This window comes from Mesocricetus auratus, unplaced genomic scaffold (assembly GCF_017639785.1).
Source record: "Mesocricetus auratus isolate SY011 unplaced genomic scaffold, BCM_Maur_2.0 Super-Scaffold_15014, whole genome shotgun sequence".
Taxonomy (NCBI): domain Eukaryota; kingdom Metazoa; phylum Chordata; class Mammalia; order Rodentia; family Cricetidae; genus Mesocricetus; species Mesocricetus auratus.
In genome coordinates this window covers 15,754,798-15,772,775 of record NW_024429186.1, presented here as the reverse complement: position 1 = coordinate 15,772,775, position 17,978 = coordinate 15,754,798, and the positions used below count along the sequence as shown (strand labels likewise).

The window sequence follows — 17,978 nt, the reverse complement described above, 5'->3', positions numbered from 1 at the left end:
GAACATCTTCACAGCCACCCTGTGTCCCTACACAGGCCACTGTGGGTGACCTTCAGAGCACTGGCTCTGGTATGCCCGAAACCCAGTGGGAATGCAGGCTCCATAAAGCTATAGGGTCAGGAGCTGCCCTCTGGATGAGATCTGGGTGCCGGGCAGCTCCCTCAGGCTACCAGAGCTATTTCAAACACAGTGAAGTAGTGACTAACATGTGGTCAGGCCTGTGCTGGCATCTAGGCTGCTACTACCTTGCTACCACCTCCCTATGTGACTCTGGCCCAGGTGACATGATCTCTCTGAGGCCAGAAGACTTTATCACCCAGAAGCCACCAGCAGATTGGGGGGGGGGCACTTCAGAGCAGGGCCAGGCACAGCCTGTGCTGGCATGGATCACACAGTGCCTGAGATCTGAGACTCTGTGGGACGGGATATGCTGGTATCAGCAGCCACAGTCCTACCTGCCTTCTCCTTGATGACGGCCCAGTCCTCAAAGCTGTCAATGTGCTCCTTCAGCCGGGAGCACAGCTGCACATTGCCCACGTAGTCCAGAAGGACATCGATGATGGGTCCCGCCCAGCGGCTCACTTCCGGGGCTGACAGGAACTCACAGAACTAAAAAAGGAGCACACCACTCTTATAGGTGATGTCAGAGAGGTGGCTGGGAGGGTGTCTAAGATCTGACCAGGTTTCCTTCTATAAGCCCCTCCCCTCAGCATGGCTGCTCTTAGCACTGGCATCCGCCACCTAACATGCAAGATGGATGAGTCGGGTTGGTCCCCTCACTTCTCTGAGCTTCAATGTCCTTGCCTATGAATTGTGCATATGACATCTACTCCAAGGAGTTGGTTGGTTTTTTTAAGAACGTAAACTACTTTGTATATTTTCCATGCTCTTTTAATTTCTATACTTGTTATTATTATTATTATTGAACTGAGAGTGAGCTACTGCATCATTCAGTGCTCCCTGACGGATCAAATCCCTGGCTCTCTTATACTCTATTTTAAGAGTTAGTTTGTTAGTTTATATTTAGTTATCTGTATGCATACGTATGTGGATGTATGTGTATGAGCATGAGTGTCCCTACAGGCTGGGGTAGGAGATTCCCTTGAACTGGAGTTACAGGTGGTTGAATCACCCATGGTGTGGGCTGAAACTCCAACTCCAGTCCTCTGCAAGAGCCTTACATGCTCTTAACTGCCGAGCCATCTATCTCTCCGGGCTCTGTTTTGCTTTTTTATTTTGCGATAGGCTCTCACCGAGTTGTTACAGATAACCTTTAAGTTACTCTGTAGCCGGGGCTAACCCCAGTCTTTCACTACTCTTGCTTCCGGGTTACAGACAGGCCTACCTGTCACCTGCCTGGCTGTCCTGAGTCTTAAAGCCTACCCCGATTTTACAGCAGTCTGCTCCATTGTCCCCTTCCTATCTGCTGAATGTTTGCCACGAGTGACTGACCCTGGAGTTTTGCAGAATTCCCTCCTTCCCAACCAATCCCTTACCCTACTCTAGGCAGGGTTCATTCTCCACCTGCCATAACCACTAGTCCAACCTGCTTCCGGAGTACGGTTATCACCCTGCCCTGATTTCTCTGACACCCGCCTGTCCCCTCCCTCCATGCACCTGCACCACGCTGGGTGCCTTGTCATCCACAGGGGCGTCGTGGAAGCGGCTGGGTCTCGGAGCGGGTGGGTGCGGCCCATTGCCGTACAGGCAAGAGAAGCAGGGCTCGCCATCACAGCCGAGGTCCATGAGGAACTTTAGCAATGACAGGCACTTCATGGCAAACATGATGGTAGCTGGGAAGGCAGTGGGGTGCGTGGCGATGTAGGCATCTATGTTGGCGCCGTGGTCCAACAGCAGCTGCATGGTGCGCAGGCAACCGTGGCGAATGGCCACAAGCAGGGGGCTGATGACGTCGCTGTTGGGGTCGGCGCCCGCCAGCAGCAGCAGCTCGGTGGCGTACACGTTGTTGTTGACCACGGCGAAGTAGAGCGCGGAGCTCCGGCGGTCCTCGTAGAGGCGCGAGCGTTCGGGCGCCAGAGGCGCGTTTACGTCGAATCGCGCGGCCAGCAGCGCCTCCAGCACCCCGTCGTGGTTGCGCTCCGCCGCCAGGTGCAGGGGGCTGATGCCACTGCGGCGCACGCGCGTGCGACTGGTCACCGGCAACAGCATCTGCACAATCCTGTGGGCGGCAGGCACGTGTGGGTCAGGAGACGGCACGCATGTGCATGGTCCAGCCAGCAGGGGGCGCCAAGGGGCCAACCATGCTCAGCTGGCCTTTTCCCCCTAGTCACATAACCAGAAAAAGGAAAAAACCTCAGCCAGATGGGCTGTGGTTTCAAGCATCTAGCGTGGACTCACTCCCGCTTAAATAAAAGGGTGCTTGTGGATGGAGAGATGACGGCTCAGAGGTTAAGAACCCTGGATAATCTTCCAGAGGACCCAGTTTGATTCCCAGAACCCACAGGACAGCCCACAGCCATTTGCAACTCCAGTTCCAGAGGACATGAAATCCTCTTCTGGTGACCACGGGCACCAATCATACACATGGTGCATGGACATAGATGCAGACAAGATATTATTATTATCCATAATAATAAAGACTCTCAGTAATCTGGAGAAAGTGGCAGGAAGCCCTTCACACCGGTTGAGAGCCCACACCATTCTGCAGGAGTAGTAGATAGGGCTGGGTGCTGAAATCTGGTCCTAGACCCGGCCCTGTTTTATCATTACAAGAGCCCATAAAGCATGCCTTGTTGCCCCCCCACTCTGCAGAAGAGAACAATCGAGACTTCGAATGGTTAGGCAACTTACTAAGAGGGGCACTCTGGGGCCGAATTGTATTTGCTCCCTCTCCTGGTGGAACTTCTAGACATGGTGAGCAGAGGGAAGGATCCAGAAAGGGAGAAATGTCTCAACCACTCCTGCCCCAGACCCACTGGTCCACTGTGCCCATGTGGTTCGCTGCCCTCTGCTACGTTTCACAGTTTTTCTCCTGAATGTGTAGCACCAGCTCCTCCAGCCCCTTTGGAGAGGAAGAGCTCAGCCAGTCACTGCCAAGGCTGGATCTCCCACTGCTCTGGCTCCTGACTGCTGGATCGGGCACTGATCTCCACACTCCACCTATCAAACTTCCTAGTTCTCCTGGGGGGGGGCCTTTGAGATTGTATTCCTAAGAGTCTTCAACTTACAGGGAAGGAAGCCCGGGGAAGGACACACAGCCTGGAAGTGAGGCCACTGAGATTTGAATTCAGATCGTCTGATCCTTTAGGCTATGCCCGTAACTACTCTCCTACTTCTGGTGTAGCCATCAGGGTGACAGCTGATAGGTCATGGGTTTTGCAATTTTCACAGTGTGTTAACTTGCCTGGCCCATTTACCCTCACCATAGCCCTATGGGGTATCCAGAGCAAGCTGTGTCTATCTCTTTCACAGACGTGGCTCAGAAAAACCAAGGACAAACCAGAGGCCATAGAATAAACAGCTCTAGGGGTTCGACCCCAAGACCCCTCATCTCAGCTCTTGACCCCAGGACCCCTCATCTTGGCTCTCATCCCCTGGATCCCTGCCACCTTCTAGAACAAGCGTTCACACTGCTGATTTCAATCCCTGATTCATCCAAACCCTGCTGACAGGTGACCTCAAGCCTCCCTGTAGAGCTCTAAGGAGGTGGCCATGTTGGGGAGTGGGGAGGGGAAGCAGGTGCCTCCTGGCACTGTCCTGGTCTCCGGCTTCCTGGAACCGGGATGCCAGCAACCTCCTTCTGGGCTCTCCAAGGGTAGCTTTGTTGTCATCATCGGTGATGGTGATGCTGGCTTTGGCTAAGACCTGTCTCTGAGACCTCAGGAGGAGATTCACACACTCAGGGGAGCTAATTGCCTCCTAATTTCTATTTGTGCAGGCTCCGGGGGCTTGACCTCCTCTTCAGAGGTGCTGGTCAAAGGCAGGGCTGGGGCCCCTGGACCACTGCCATGACCAACAAATGCAGGGTAACAGCCGTGACGCGCCCAAGCACGGGAAAGAACAGGGACAGGGGCGGGCTGGGCCGCTGGCCCACGGGCTGGGATCTCTGCAGGCCCCAGCTGGCCTCCCAGGATTCCCTGCCCAGGCCAGGAAAGGGGCAGAAATGTGGGAACTCTGACAGTCCCTGCCCCTAGTCCCAGAAGCATCGAGTCAGCAACTCAGTGAGTCATCAGGTCACTGGTTACTTCTCTAGGACTGAGGCACCGAGGGCTGGTGTGCTGGGCTGGCCAGCTCCGCAGGAGAAAAGGACAGTGCTGCCATTTTATGGACGGGTGGAAATGGAGATCCCAGACTGGAGCGGGGAAGCAAGTGTGTCTGGATAAAGGGCAGAGCGGGGCGCTGGATACCCAGGGCCAGGACTTTCTGTGGTGCCTACCTCTTTTTAATTAATTAATTAGGTCTCTGTGGGCCTGGTTGGCCTCAAACTTATACATAGGCATGAATGACCTCGAATTCCTGATCCTCCTGCCTCTCCCTTCCAAGGGCTGACATCACAGGAGTATGCCACCATGCCTGGCTTTGGTCTCCACTTCTAATCATGGCGAGTGCCCATGTGGACAACCCATTGCACAGATGACTCTTTTCTCCCAGGTCATTTTGTGGGATGGAGGGCAGGAAGTAGACTCCAAAATAGGCTGGGATTCCCTGGCTTCTTCCGGAAAGCCAAGCAGACCCAGCCCAGGGCTGTTTCCGGGAGGCCCCAAGTAGCATCTGGGAAGGCTTCATGGGCTGCTCAGCAGCCTCTGACCTGGGACCTCAGTCCAGGTCCTCTCAGTATTGAAACCCTCACTCTCCTTGCCCTAGAGCTGGGGTCCCAGTGAAGGTGCTAACTACTGAAGCGTGTGTGTGTGTGTGTGTGTGTGTGTGTGTGTGTGTGTGTGTGTGTGTGTGTCTCACCATGAGTGTTGACCTGAGAGCTGACAGCTCGCCTTAACCCCAGGAGCAGTGAGTAGGCATTCAATTCCAGTTAACTCTCTTTGTCCGGATAGGTGTTAGGGGACAGCATAGGCAACAAGGAAGCATCAGGGCTCAGAAACAGTTGGACATGGTGACCAGATCCATACTGGGCCATCTCAGGCATGCCACTGGCCTCTCTAAACCACACCCACAACGGATTACACTGAATGACAACGACACCTACAGCTAGCCCTCACTTCACCCTCGAAGTCTCCATGACTATGCCACCGAGCGTTCACGGTGTGCCAGGCACCCTTTAAAGGACTCTTGACAGTCACCCCTTTAAATCAGAAATGATCCTACAAGCTGAGCCTTTTCGTCTCCTTTATTCTTCATGCTCCCAAGAAAGGTGGGTTTGCACCCACATTGTAAAGCGCAGCCTACCATCTTGCTTGCCAAGCCTGCTTTGGAGGCTAAGATAACACCTCACGCCTTAGTCTGATCAGCAGTTAGAACGCAGTTGGAAGTCAGTGCCCAAGCACAGTGACAGCAGCCCTGCCCTACTGCTCCAAGTCAGAGGAGACCTTAGTCAAAAGGACATGGTGGCCTGACCCTTGTCAGCATTCACCCTGTCACACAGGAGCTAACCTCCACTGCTACCAACACACTGAACCATGCTGTCAGCCCTGATGTGTGCGTATCACACACACATCACACACATGTAAAGAGAAGGGTATTTAACGATGGTGGGTCAGACATGAACTCCAAAATACAACCCTGTATTTTCTATTGGCTACAGGAGAGGTGCTAAGCCCCTGGATGGATCTCACTCAGTCACTATGTAGAAACTCTGGCACTCTGCCCCAGGCCTGCCCAGAGCCATAAACTGCGCTAAGGTGGGACCTGGATCAGGGCTGCAGAGCTGAGGTCAGGAACCTCTGCTTTCGGGTCCCTTGGCCACATTCTTGTCCAGCTCCCCAGGTCTTTGAAAGTCTACCCATTCTTTTGGTCTTTCGTTCATAAGGTCCCTGTACCACAATGGGAACAGAAGACAGAAAATGCGCCCCTTGGTGACTAAGCCATGCCCCAGCACCCCTCATCCCATGTGCTGAAGAACAGACACATCTGGGCAAACATCCTCAGGTTCCAGGCACTGCACTCCAGGCCCTGCTTAAACAGTGTTTTGGCAGGTGGCTGAATGCCTATGGAATGTCACATCAAATCCCTGCTCAGCCCGTGGGAGGCCAGCATGGGGAGGGCCTCTAATGCCACATGCCCAGGGTATGAGCATTGAGCCCTGGCCCAGCCAGGTGGCAGAGGCTGCTGGGGATCCAAGTTTAACCCTTCACTGGGCAGCCCCCGTGGAAACTGGCTATGTGTGAGGATGGCTTACAGGGAAGCCTGGGGCTCCGAGGGACAGTGTAGGCTCCCGGGCCTTTGCTTGGCTTTCTGTGCTTGTCCCTCTTTCCCACACACAGCCCCGCCTTACTGACAGTGCCAAACATAATGTGTTCTGCCAGCCTGAGCAGTTAGAGCATTTCCCAGTTTGTCAACCCAGGTACATGGCATGGGTTCTCTAATACCTGTAAATCATCTGCCCACTATACCACCGTGCTGAATGTTTCATTTGAAAACAATTTTAGGAAAAAAGATGTACTTTAAAAATCATCTTTAAGCCAGGAGTTGGTGGCGCACACCTTTAATCCCAGCACTCGGGAGGTGGAGACAGGCGGATCTCTGTGAATTTGAAGCCAGCCTGGCCTACAGAGCAAGTTCCAGGACAGGCTCCAAAACTGCTACTGAGAAACCCTGTCTCAAAAAACAAAACACAACAAAAAATCCTATCTTTAAAAAGTAGTGAAAATTGTCTAAAATGGAAAGAAACTTGCCAGGGTCTATAGTTGGGAACCACCCAACCAATAATGGAAAAGTATCTGACCTCTGAGCCTTAAGTCCTAGGCCTGGGTGCTGGCCCACTGAGGCACAAGGCTCTTAGCTACTGGGTGTCAGTTTCCTTTACTGTAAAAGGAGCCATCGTTGCGGACTTGAGTCCCACAGCTTGGCAATAAGGCTACACTTTAGAAATGACCAAAGTGTCTGTCCTCAGGGATAGCCAGCACCCCACCCGCCAAGCATCCTTTCCCACCTGTGTGTGGGAGAGTTCTAAGTAACTGTTCCCTGAATGAGTGGAGTGTTGGCGGTTTCAGGGAGAAGCTTACACCATGGAGTGAACTTTGCTGGGACAATGCCTGCAACGGGCTTGCACGGGCCAACACAGGCTGGCTCCAGCACATTCCACTCTGGTACTTAATAGTGCTTTCTACTGGGGCCACCATGGAGCTTAGGTCTGTATGCTCTTTCATTGTGTGTGTCTGTGCGTGTGCGCCTGTGCTCCTGTGTGTGTGTGTGTGTGTGTGTGTGTGTGTGTGTGTGTGTGTGCCTGTAAGAGAGAGGGGAGGAGGGGCATGCACACCTTCCCTCCTGCAGATTGTTCTAGAGAAGTTGAGCTGAACATGAAGGGCAGGGAAGCACCCAGTGACTGGTCCCTCTGCGTCGTTGTAGGCATCCTTGGCTGCCCTGCAGGTTATCTCTGAATCCTCCCACCCCAGCAACAACAACAACAACAAAAGTCATGAGTTCAGACTCCTCTCTGCTCCCGAAGTAGGATTAGCTGGGTCATTTGGAGCAGATGAATTCCTGCTACCTACTTGCTGTGTAGACCAGTCACTCAACCTCTATTTATCTTAGGCTTCTCATCTGAAAAAGAGGTCACCATGGCCTCCACCCCAGCAAGCCCTTGAGAGGATTAAATGGGCTGGGTTAAATGGGTTGGCTATGGAACGCAGTGATAGACCACACACAAGCGTGTGCTCTTGTTAGCATGGTGGTTGTCACATGTGGTCACTGAGCCCTTCCACAAGGAGAGATCCTTTACACCGACAGCCTCTGGCCTTCCCGTCCTTGAGGACAGACTCAAGCAGGTGCCCTGCCCCGCCCTGCCTTTGTTGGGCATCCCTGGAGAACTGTGCTGTGCAAGATGGTGGCCATGCCTGGACTGACCTGTAGTTGCCCTTCTTGGCGGCGACATGGAGTGGAAGCAGACCGTCCTTGTTGGCTTTATTGGCATCGGCGCCCTGTGAGAGAAGAAACTCCACGACGTCTCCATGCTCATTCTTGCAGGCCTCATAGAGGGCCGACGCACTGTCACTGGCCTGCGTGTTGATGTCTGCTCCTGGGGAGAGAGAAGCAGAGCTACGAGTGACCAGTGATTTCACCGTAATTCAGTGCCATTGTGTGGTGAGCACCTCTGAACTAACAACCGCTGTGTGCTGTGCCATGCCTACACTATCTAAATCCGCAAGGAACCCTGGGAGGTCAAAGCTACAGTTAGTTCTTTATCACAGAGCCAGGCCTACACTGTCTCTCTAAATTCACATAGAACTCTGAGAGGTCAAAGCTTACCTTAGGGCAAGCTTTTCATCATAGACCAGGACACAGGACCTGAGAGAACCCAGATAATGCCCTCATGGATGTGAAGCCAAACCTGAACCCACACAGTCACAGGGTAGAGACCAGGCTTTCATCCCCCACTGTGCAGGGCCCTAGGCTGTACCCTCACAGTGGCCTCAGCTCCAGCTAAGTTCAAAGCTCCCAAAGGAAAACTCCACTGGCTTTGTTAGCTGAATTTGCATTTGATGGGTTTTTGGCTCTGTTGATTGGTCTGAGCCCAGGCTGGCCTTGAAGTCCATATGTAGCCATAGGCGACCTTGAACTTTTGATCCTCCTGCGTCTGACTCTAGAACGCTAGGATTACAGGCACACACCACCACACTGGTTATGCGATGCTGGAGATTGGCCATGGACTTTGTGCACGCTGGGCAAGCACTCCACCAATGGAGCCACATCCCAGCCCTGGATTTGTTCTGTTCTCTATCAGGAACAATAGAGATATGGCTTCCTTTCTGCTCATAAGCATCGCTGAGGAATGGGAGAGATGGCTCAGTGGTGAAGATCATGCATTTAGAGGGGACACTGGGTTCCTATAGTAGCCACAACTACCTATAACTCCAGCGCCAGTGGAAACCGTGCCCTCTTCTGGTCTCTGTACGTAATTACACTCACTCACACACTCACACACACACACACACACACACACACACACACACACACACTTTAAAAGATAGTAAAAGTAAATTTAAAGAAAAAAAAACAAGGCATCACTGAGCCATGCTGGCAGGAAGGGGACTAAAGCCTGGTGGCATCCTGACTCTACCTCGGTCTTCTACATCTTCTGCATCTCATGGGGTGAGAGAGAGAACCACTGTGCACATGATTTCTCTGTAAAGGGAAGTAGGCTTCGTGCTACAGAAGCAGATGAGCTGACATGTTTTGTGAAGGCTGAGATCAAAGACTTGTGTCAACCACAACTCCCCTCACAGAGCTATCTGCTCACCTCAGCCTTTCTGATAACTTCATTTTCCACAGCAGGAACTCACTCTGGTCCTGAAAGAAGGGCACAAGCCCTGATGGCCCACTGAGACCATTTAAGTTTTGTTTTATGACTCCCAAGCTCTGGGGCCCTAGGTAGCTTTTAGAAACCTCAGTTTACCTGCATGTTGACCAGGAATCATGGTCCTGCCCTCTCATGGTTACTAAAAGATGTAAAGAAGATAATATAAGCACAGCACCAGGCTCAGAGGTTGTGCAACCTATGCCAGCTGTCTGGGCAGAGCTCAGGACAGAGACTGGCCCTGCCCTTCCCTCAGAGAGAGAGAGAGAGTAGGGGTACCTTCAACGAGCCTCTGAGGCCTTGGAGTCAGGCTCTCCAGCAGGCCTAGACTTGCCAGCAAATCAATCTGCTCAAACAGGGAAAATATTTGTGTAGGAATCGGCTTTAGCCCCCCATGAAGGGAGCAGTCTCTGTCTCAGTGTCGGCAGGGGACAGGACAGCTGCCTGGAGAGGGGCAGAGGGAGAGTCCCCCTCACCCACTGTGCCGTTGCCCTCTGCATGGCCTGCTGGCCTGGGCTCCAGGACTCTACCTTGGCCTCTGTGTTCTCATTGCAGATTTATCCCTGGCTAAGAGCCTCAGTCTGTCCCGACACACACTCTGGATGTAGCCTCTTGTCCCAACAAAGGCCCAGAGTCATTCTTCTAGGCTGAGATGCTAGCCATATGCAAACACAAGTTGGAGTCCAAGCCCTCATTATGAGCTATCACTTAGCCTTTGGAGCCTCAGTCTCCTTGTGTATATAGTGGTGCTAAAACAATGCCCAGCTCACACCCTGTCCATCACAGGTCCATGCTTAGCAGGAGGTCTGACACACGGAAGGTGCTCACCAATTTCTTGTGGCACAGCTCCAAGATCTGCATAGCCACAACCTCTCCAGTGTTCAAAGGGGACCTTCCTTCCATTGCGAATGAAAAGAAATCCCAGGGATCTTGGGAGAGTGGTCAAAATACAAAGATTTTCAGGCGTGGTCTTGCGGTCTTTGCTACTGGGACATCATGGCACAAACAGTACTGTTTTAGTTTCTCCAGTTAAGGTTTTTCATGGGAAATTAGGGCAGAGACCTGGGTTTAGACACCCACGTTTATCACTAACTTACTGTGTGATCTTGGCCAAATCACTTTCCCACCTTGGTTCTTTGTTTTAATCACTTGCAAAACAAGGATATGATCTACATCCGAGGTCTTCTGGCCCCACAGTGTGACGTAGCAGAAAGAATAGTGGTTGGGGCATCAAGAGTCCAAGAATCTAGATAGCTCTACAGCTAATTCTGTAGATAAGTCACTTCCTCTTTCCAGGCCTCAGATTCCTCTTTTGTGAAAGGAGGATGTTACTCTGGACCAGAGATGGTACAAGGCTTGTGTGTAACAGCGAGCACACCAGCATCTCCTCACAGCAGCTCTACTGAGCCTAAACACAGCCTCAGGATCCTCTACACAGCCCTGCAAGGCCCTGGATCAGAGGATGCCCACAAGATGACCCGTCACACAGTTTTCCTTCCCAGCTGACCTCCGAGGTCCTCTCCAGCGGTACCCCGTGATAACTCACCATGCTTGGCCAGGAACCTCAGGGCCTCCAGCTGCCCGCTCTGGGCAGCCACAAACAAGGGGGTGATACTGTAGACATTCTTGGCCTCCACCTTGGCCCCGCCGCTCACCAGGATCTCCATGACCTCCAGGTCATTGCGGGAGACAGACTCATGCAGTGCAGTCCAGCCCCGATTGCAGCGGTGGTTGGTGTCTGCATTGTATCGCACCAATATCCTCACCGCCTCTGCATTCTTCCGCTCACAGGCTGGATCAGGCAGAAGACAGATAGTCAGTGAGGCCCTGGTTTAACTCCTCCCGACTACCTTGAAGAATGTAACTTCAATACCTACATCCGTAAATGAGGAGGGTAAAGCAGAGAGGGTAAGTGACTTACTCAGGGCCACACAGAGAGTAAAGGTCAGAACTGGGATTCAAACCCAGAGACTCTGTCCCCTAGAATATTCTAGAGTGCCCATAATTAATTATCCTTTTCAATGTTATGTCAGACACTAGGGCTGAAAGAATCTAGACAGCAAAAATGCTCTTCAACTTGGGTTAACATTATCTTCTGAGTATAACCCGGCGTTCTCATCCTCCTCAAGCCTCCCATTCAGCTTCCTCTGTCAAAAGACCCTGAGTGTGACCTTGGCTCTGACCCGTAGTTCTCACCTGGGAGCTATAGAGGGCATTGGAGTGACCAAGGATTATAAGCCGATTAGCTGCTCTACAAGCCTCTCTGGGGAGGGGGAGCAGCTGCCTATGGAGTTTCAAGGGATCTCAGCTCTCCACATCATAAGCAGAGCCTTCCTGGAAGAGACTGGGGGGATCACAGGAGGCTATACACAGGACACAGGAGCTGGGGGCTTTGGCACATGATAGGACCAAGCTACTAGTATTTAGCCCACTTTCTACAGTTCTCTTTGGGACAGCTGAAGTCCCAGGTAACTGCCAAGGGTCCCATAGAAGACACTTCCATGCCGGTTTCAGGTCCCTGCTCTCTCTGGTCCTCACTCCCTACAGAATATTACATGTGCTGGATGCCAAACCCACAGGAGTTCTGCCTTTGGTCCCTACCTATAAAATGGAGGCACTAGCGATGCTTGCCGGGTGTGGAGATGAATGTGGGGCTTAGGGAAAGTGCCTCGCCCAGCACACAAGCCCTCAATAGGTGCCAGGTCTTGTGATGGATTCTCTGTCTACTGACACTGAGCCTGGCTAGTGCAGTCAGGGCATACCTTTGAGCTAGTCCTGAGCTAGTTCTGCTTACATAAACACAGCAGAAGTGTGCACTCCCTCTCCTACCTTCTGGCCTTTGCCCATGCTGTCCCAGAAGTTTGGCCAGCTGGTTAACCCCTTCCTGATGAGGCTCAACTCAGGCACCCCCTCCACACACCCCCAACCCCAACTCTTGCCAAGCTCTGCATGCTTGTGGTCTGAGTACGTGCTCATGCCTGGTGTAGCACACAGACATATATCATATGTTTCCATCCCAAGGCTTCAGTGTCCCTCAGCATGCTGACCTGGGGAAGGACACATGGGAAATACTGGATGATCCCATGTGTAAATGCAAGATCGGATTAACACGATCCCATGCATCTTGGAGGGGTACTAGCCTCTGTATAATGGACCCCTCAGAACTGTATAATCCTGAGAGCAGTCTGTAAGCTGCCCATTTGGCTTCTGGGCTTCCTGGTCCATGAGAAGCCCAGCCTAGGGACTTACCTTTGTAAAGTGGAGTCTCCCTGGATTTGTTAGAGATGTCGGGCTCTGCCCCGGCCTGGAGCAGCGACAGGAGGCAGTCCAGGTGTTCCCTGCATGTGGCCAGATACAGCGCTGTCTCCTCTTGTAGTGTACGCTGGTCAATGGTCCCTGGGTAGGCTGGGGAAGAGAGGGAGATTTGTGAAGAAGGAAGGTAGCCACACTACCCACACAGTTCTGAGCAGGAGTGTGGAACCGCTTCTTCTGAAATCTATCAAGCCCAGATGGCCTTCAAAATGCAACTAGATGCCACCTCCTCTGGGAAGCCTCACCAGGTTGAGCCCCTAGCTCTGAGTCTCTTATTTTTTCCTTTGCCTTTTTAGTTACTGCTAGCATGTTCATGTCTGGTGTGACTTTTCTCCCAGCGAGGCTGGTGAGAGTTGGGACCATTCAATGGTCAAGGCAATACCTGCCTGTTGGTATCATTAATTCTAATCTGTCCTAACAGGAAGACAGGATTTGGGGATGAGGCGGAACTGGCCTGGGTCCCACAGTTGGTGGGGACAGCCTTGGCAGTGCACAGGCACAGTTGTGGTTCTTTCCACACCAAATCATCCCCTGGAACATTCTGGAACAAGTTGGCAGTGGCTGTCCCAGAACTCTGCTCTTCCCTGTTCCTTTTCTAGGAATTAGGTTTTCCTGTCTGAAAGTCATGCAGAGGCTTCAGCAGGAGCACTCCCCCAACACAGTGATTTAACTGTGTATGTGTGGCCTAACCCCCACACCAAGGGAGAGCCCTGTGTCCCTGCTGGCTCTTCAGGGTTGGCCCTCACCTTGCTGCAGGACCTTCAGACAGCCCAGCTGGCCGTAGTAGGCAGCCTCATGCAGGGGCAGCCAGCCCTCCTTGTTGGGCTCTGCAAGATTCTTCCCATCCTGGATCATGGCCTTCAAGGCTTCTTCATCCCCTTCCTTGATGGCCTTCAGCACAGGATCCATAGCCCTGTGGGAGCAAGTGGCAGCTGTAGGCAGAGGCAGGGCCAGGTGGCCTGTGTCCTGAGGGCAAATGGGACCAGCTGGAGGGCAGGAGCCAGTGCCTGCTCTGGAGTCCCTCCTACTTGGGTATCCAGTTGGTTCTGAGACCAGTGCTTCCACCCTCTGGCTCAGTGGAGCAAGGGAATTGGAATGGGTCCTATGCAGTCCTGTGGCTTTCTGTGACTGAAACTAATGTTACACCCAGACTATTTCTACCAAGGGGACTTGGGCACAGAGTCCTGACAATGGCTAACAACTGTGGAGGCATCTGCAGTAACGAGGAGCCTTTCCCAAAGAGGGCCCTGTAGATTGTATCAAGCACAGCTACCTACAGGGCTGAATGATTGCAAGAGCTCCCAGAGGCATGGACCTGCCAAGGTCCCTCCCTTCACCGTCACCCCATCCTTCCCATCTCCCCATCGAATCCATTATCCCTTCTCCCAGCTGCTGCAAAATGGCAATACTTGAAGCATTAATAAATTAGAAACCTTCACAACTTTAAACTTCTAATTGTCAAAAGATTTCAAGGCTAGAGTGAGGAGCATCTTTGTTTGGCTCATTGAAGGCAATTTGTTCATTTATCCGTTCCCTCGCTCGCCCGCCTGTTTGCTGAAATCTCTTCCCTTACTGAGTCAGTAGGGACCATGACTATTTAGGATCCTGGGATCAAGGGCAATGATGGGCTCAGGGTGAGTCTCTAGGACCAGCACCCAGACCCTCCCAGCTGCTTCCTCCAGCATGCGACACTTCCTCCTGCCACTCAGGCTCTGGGTTATTAATAGCAGATACGGGTGAAGCCAGAGACTCAAGGACAAGGGACTGACCAACTAGATGCTGGAGGTCCATCAACACCAACCATCACAGCCACCTGCTTGAGTTCCACTCAGGAGCAGCCAGATCGACGCCCATCAGTCTGAGAGGGCCCCATGGGGTATGTGGCCACTGCTGAGGTGGAAGGTAGGCTGGCTGGTCCTGTGGCCTTGGTAAGGGAGGTTCCCACTATGTAATGCTTGCTCTCTGACCCACCAACTGGAGTGCGGCTCTCCAGCTGGGGCTCACAGACCCCAGTGCCCCCAGTGTCACACACAGAGAGATTCCACACAAGCTCAGACAAAGTCCCCGCCCTAAAGAGGGAGAGGTTGCAAGGCATGTTAAGTTACCAAGGACCAGTAGCAAGCTGGATGGGGCTTTGTCCTTCCCAATCCTGCCTTGCAGGAAAGGGAGACTTGGGCACACACGCGGGGGTGGGCAGTTGAACTGAAATTAGAACTGAGACTTTTTTGCGTGTCAACCTCAAAGCCCCAAGGATAATGTGGTGCCTGCAGGGTTTGGAGAGACTAGGGGATGAGAACCGGCCAGCTGCTGCTGCCTCTCTGCCACACAGAAACGGGGTACCAGCGAGGGGAGCTCTTTTTTTCCCCTGCTTTTAACTGCCACTCTGGAGTTCAGAACAAGGGGGAAAGCACCATCCCCCAACCGTCCCATTAGCTCAGTGCCCCAGGCAGAGCCCCCTCCTTTGGCCCTGATTAGTTCTGGGCTTTGGCAGCCGGCACTTAAATAAAGTGTGGGTGGGGATTCAGATGTGCACAGATGAGCCCCTGGAGGAGACATGAGGAGACACACAAGACAGGGAGAGAGAGAAGTGGAAGCCAAGCCCTAGCTCCTTGTCCTGTGAGCTCGCTAGAGCCCCAGATTCCATGCCACGGGAACTCCTCCAGCCGCAGTTCCCAGTCTCTGGGGATACCTTAGGGGGTCAGTCCTAGGCACAGACAGAATGCCACCCCTATCAGGCATCAGTCCTGTGTCCAGCTCGGTGGGAGCACTGGAATCTAGGAGACATAGCTAGAAGGGGGTCTTGGGCTACAAGTCTGCCCCCTTCCCTGCTGCTCCCGTTGGAGGTGTGAGTCTGATGGGGCCAGGTGGGGGGCAGGTCACTTACGCCATCTGGGAGGTCTTGAACAGGCTGCTGCTATATTTCTGCATGACCCCTTGGAACAGGCCCAGGGGTGCGCGGGACGGTGGACTCTCAGGAGGCGAAGAGGACCTGGAGGGGACAGAACTGGAGTGAAAGAGAGAAAAGTACTCTGCATAGGAGAAACGGGTCATGCTGGAGGCAGGAAGGAGGATGGAGAGTGAGCCGGGAGAGAGTCTGAGTGACAGACAGACACAGGGCTCTGAACCAAAGCAGATGGCCCGGTCCTCTCTGTGTGCTGGACACAGCTGCTGTGTCTCTGGATTATTTTTGGCCTTTGGAGGAAGCCCTTAGAGATTTAAATGACCATATAAGACAACAATGAGGTTAACCTCACCCCCGCCCCCACCGCCCCCCTCCCCAGCCAACCACAAGGGTGCAGATATGAAGCAAGGTGACATTCTTCACTGGGGAGGATGTGAGAAGTGGTTGGTGGCAGGAGTCAGGCTGAAAGGCCACGGGGGTCTCAGAGAGGTTGGACAAGAGATTCCTGGACAAGCAAGAAAATGGGAAGCCATCTAGAAGCCCTCCGCCTCACCTTGCTGGCTTCTCATAAGAGGACTGTGTACCCCATAGTCCTCTTGGGACCCTGCAGTCTAGAAGGTACACAAGAGGGTGTGTACAGGTGATCATACAGGGACTCACACCTACATGCTACTTGCTGTGTGACCTGGAGACAAGCTCATTTTCTCTGTTTTAGTTCTCCCACCTGTTTAGGGGCAGGAGAGCAGTCCCTGTCTCAAGAGCCAGTGTAAAATGCTTAGCTGTTTCGTTCTAGAGCACAGTGTCCCTCAAAAGCTCATGTGTTACAGGCTTGTCCCCAGAACAGTAGTGTTCAGCACTGTGACTTGGGAAGCGGTTGAATCAAAAGGTCTCTCTTCTCATCCTTGAATTTGATCCACTGACTGGTGACAGATAGCTTTAATTGTCAACTTGACACAGCCTGGACTCACCTGGGAAGAGAATCTTAATGAGATTGCCTAAATTGATTTGGTCTCTGGGTACGTCTGTGGGTGTTGTCTTAATGAAGTCAAATTGACGGGTGAGGCTCCAGCCCACTGTGGGAGGCACCATTACCTAGGCAAGAGCTCCCAAACTGTATAATAGTGAAATCAAGATGGGCAAAAGCAAGCACACAAACGCATTCATTTCTCCCTGCTCTTAACCACAGCTGTGATGTGGCCAGATGTCTCGGCCTCCTACTGTGTGACTTCCCCCAGTGCTGGATTAGAACCTGGGCTTGTAGGCTGTAGTGAACCCCCTTTTCTCATAAGTTGCTTTTGTCAGAATATTTTTATCATAGCAACAGAAGTGAGATGAGGCCTGATGGCATTGTAGGGAGGCAGTGGAAATAAGGACCTGAGATCTAGTTGACAGGAATGGGTCCTTGGACCTTGTCTTAGTTAGGGTTTCTATTGCTGTGATGAAACCCCATGACCAAAAAATCAAGCTGGGGAGGAAAGGGTTTATTCGGCTTACACTTGCAGATCATAGTCCATCACTGGAGGAAGTCAGAATAGGAACTTTAACAGGGCAGGAACCTGGAGGCAGGAGCTGATGCAGAGGCCACGGAGCAGAGCTGCTTACTGGCTTGCTCCTCATGGCTTGCTCAGCCTGCTTTCTTATAAAACCATGACTACCAGCCCAGGGATGACACCACCCACCATGAGCTGGGCCCTCCCCATAAATCATTGAGGAAATGCCTTACAGCTGGATCTTCTCGAAGCATTTCCTCAATTGAGGCTCCTCCCTCTCTGATGACTCTAACTTGTGTCAGTTGACACAGAAAACTAGCCAGTACAGCTCTTTTCTCTCTCTTGCATTGCTTCCTGGCTACTATGAGGCAAGCAGCCACCTAAGTCGTGTGTTTCCATCGCCATGATATTCCGTTGCGCCTTGGGTCTATAATAATGGGCTGCTGGCCATGGACTGAAGCCTCTGAGACTGTGGACCTGAATAAATCCTTTAATCCCAGCAGCCATACTAGTTAGCTGCAGTAGCTGGGCAGTGGTGGTGCACGACTTTAATCCCAGCATTAGAGAGGTATATCAACAGGAGAGGGTCTCAGACCAGCAATTAGCCTGCAGCCACGTTGAGGACAGGATTGCCCCAGTCTTGGTAGAGGCAAGAGCTCTCTGGTGGCTTGGCTGCTTTGCCTCTCTTATCTTCAGCTTGAACCCCAATATCTATCTCTGGGTTTTTATTATTCATACTTCAAGCCATTCCACTCTGGTCTTGTCTGGGGCTGCAGGGACAACATACTTGACCCCTTTTCATCTACTAGCAGGTCAACCTTGGTACCAAGCACTCCCCACCTTGCTG

The 17,978-nt window shown here is 52.4% G+C and overlaps 1 protein-coding gene across 1 annotated transcript in view; it reads right to left on the bottom strand.

Annotated features, from left to right (window-relative positions):
- Asb2 (ankyrin repeat and SOCS box containing 2) overlaps positions 1–17,978 on the bottom strand; it is a 37,628-nt gene that overhangs the window by 2,518 nt on the left and 17,132 nt on the right. Inside the window, exons 3-9 of the mRNA XM_005068370.4 lie at positions 15,624–15,728; positions 13,486–13,652; positions 12,677–12,832; positions 10,974–11,219; positions 7,978–8,149; positions 1,618–2,179; positions 456–609 (exon numbers count right to left, since the gene is read on the bottom strand). Of these exons, the coding sequence (XP_005068427.1) occupies positions 456–609; positions 1,618–2,179; positions 7,978–8,149; positions 10,974–11,219; positions 12,677–12,832; positions 13,486–13,652; positions 15,624–15,728 (1,562 nt within the window). The remainder of the gene's footprint in view (positions 1–455; positions 610–1,617; positions 2,180–7,977; positions 8,150–10,973; positions 11,220–12,676; positions 12,833–13,485; positions 13,653–15,623; positions 15,729–17,978) is intronic.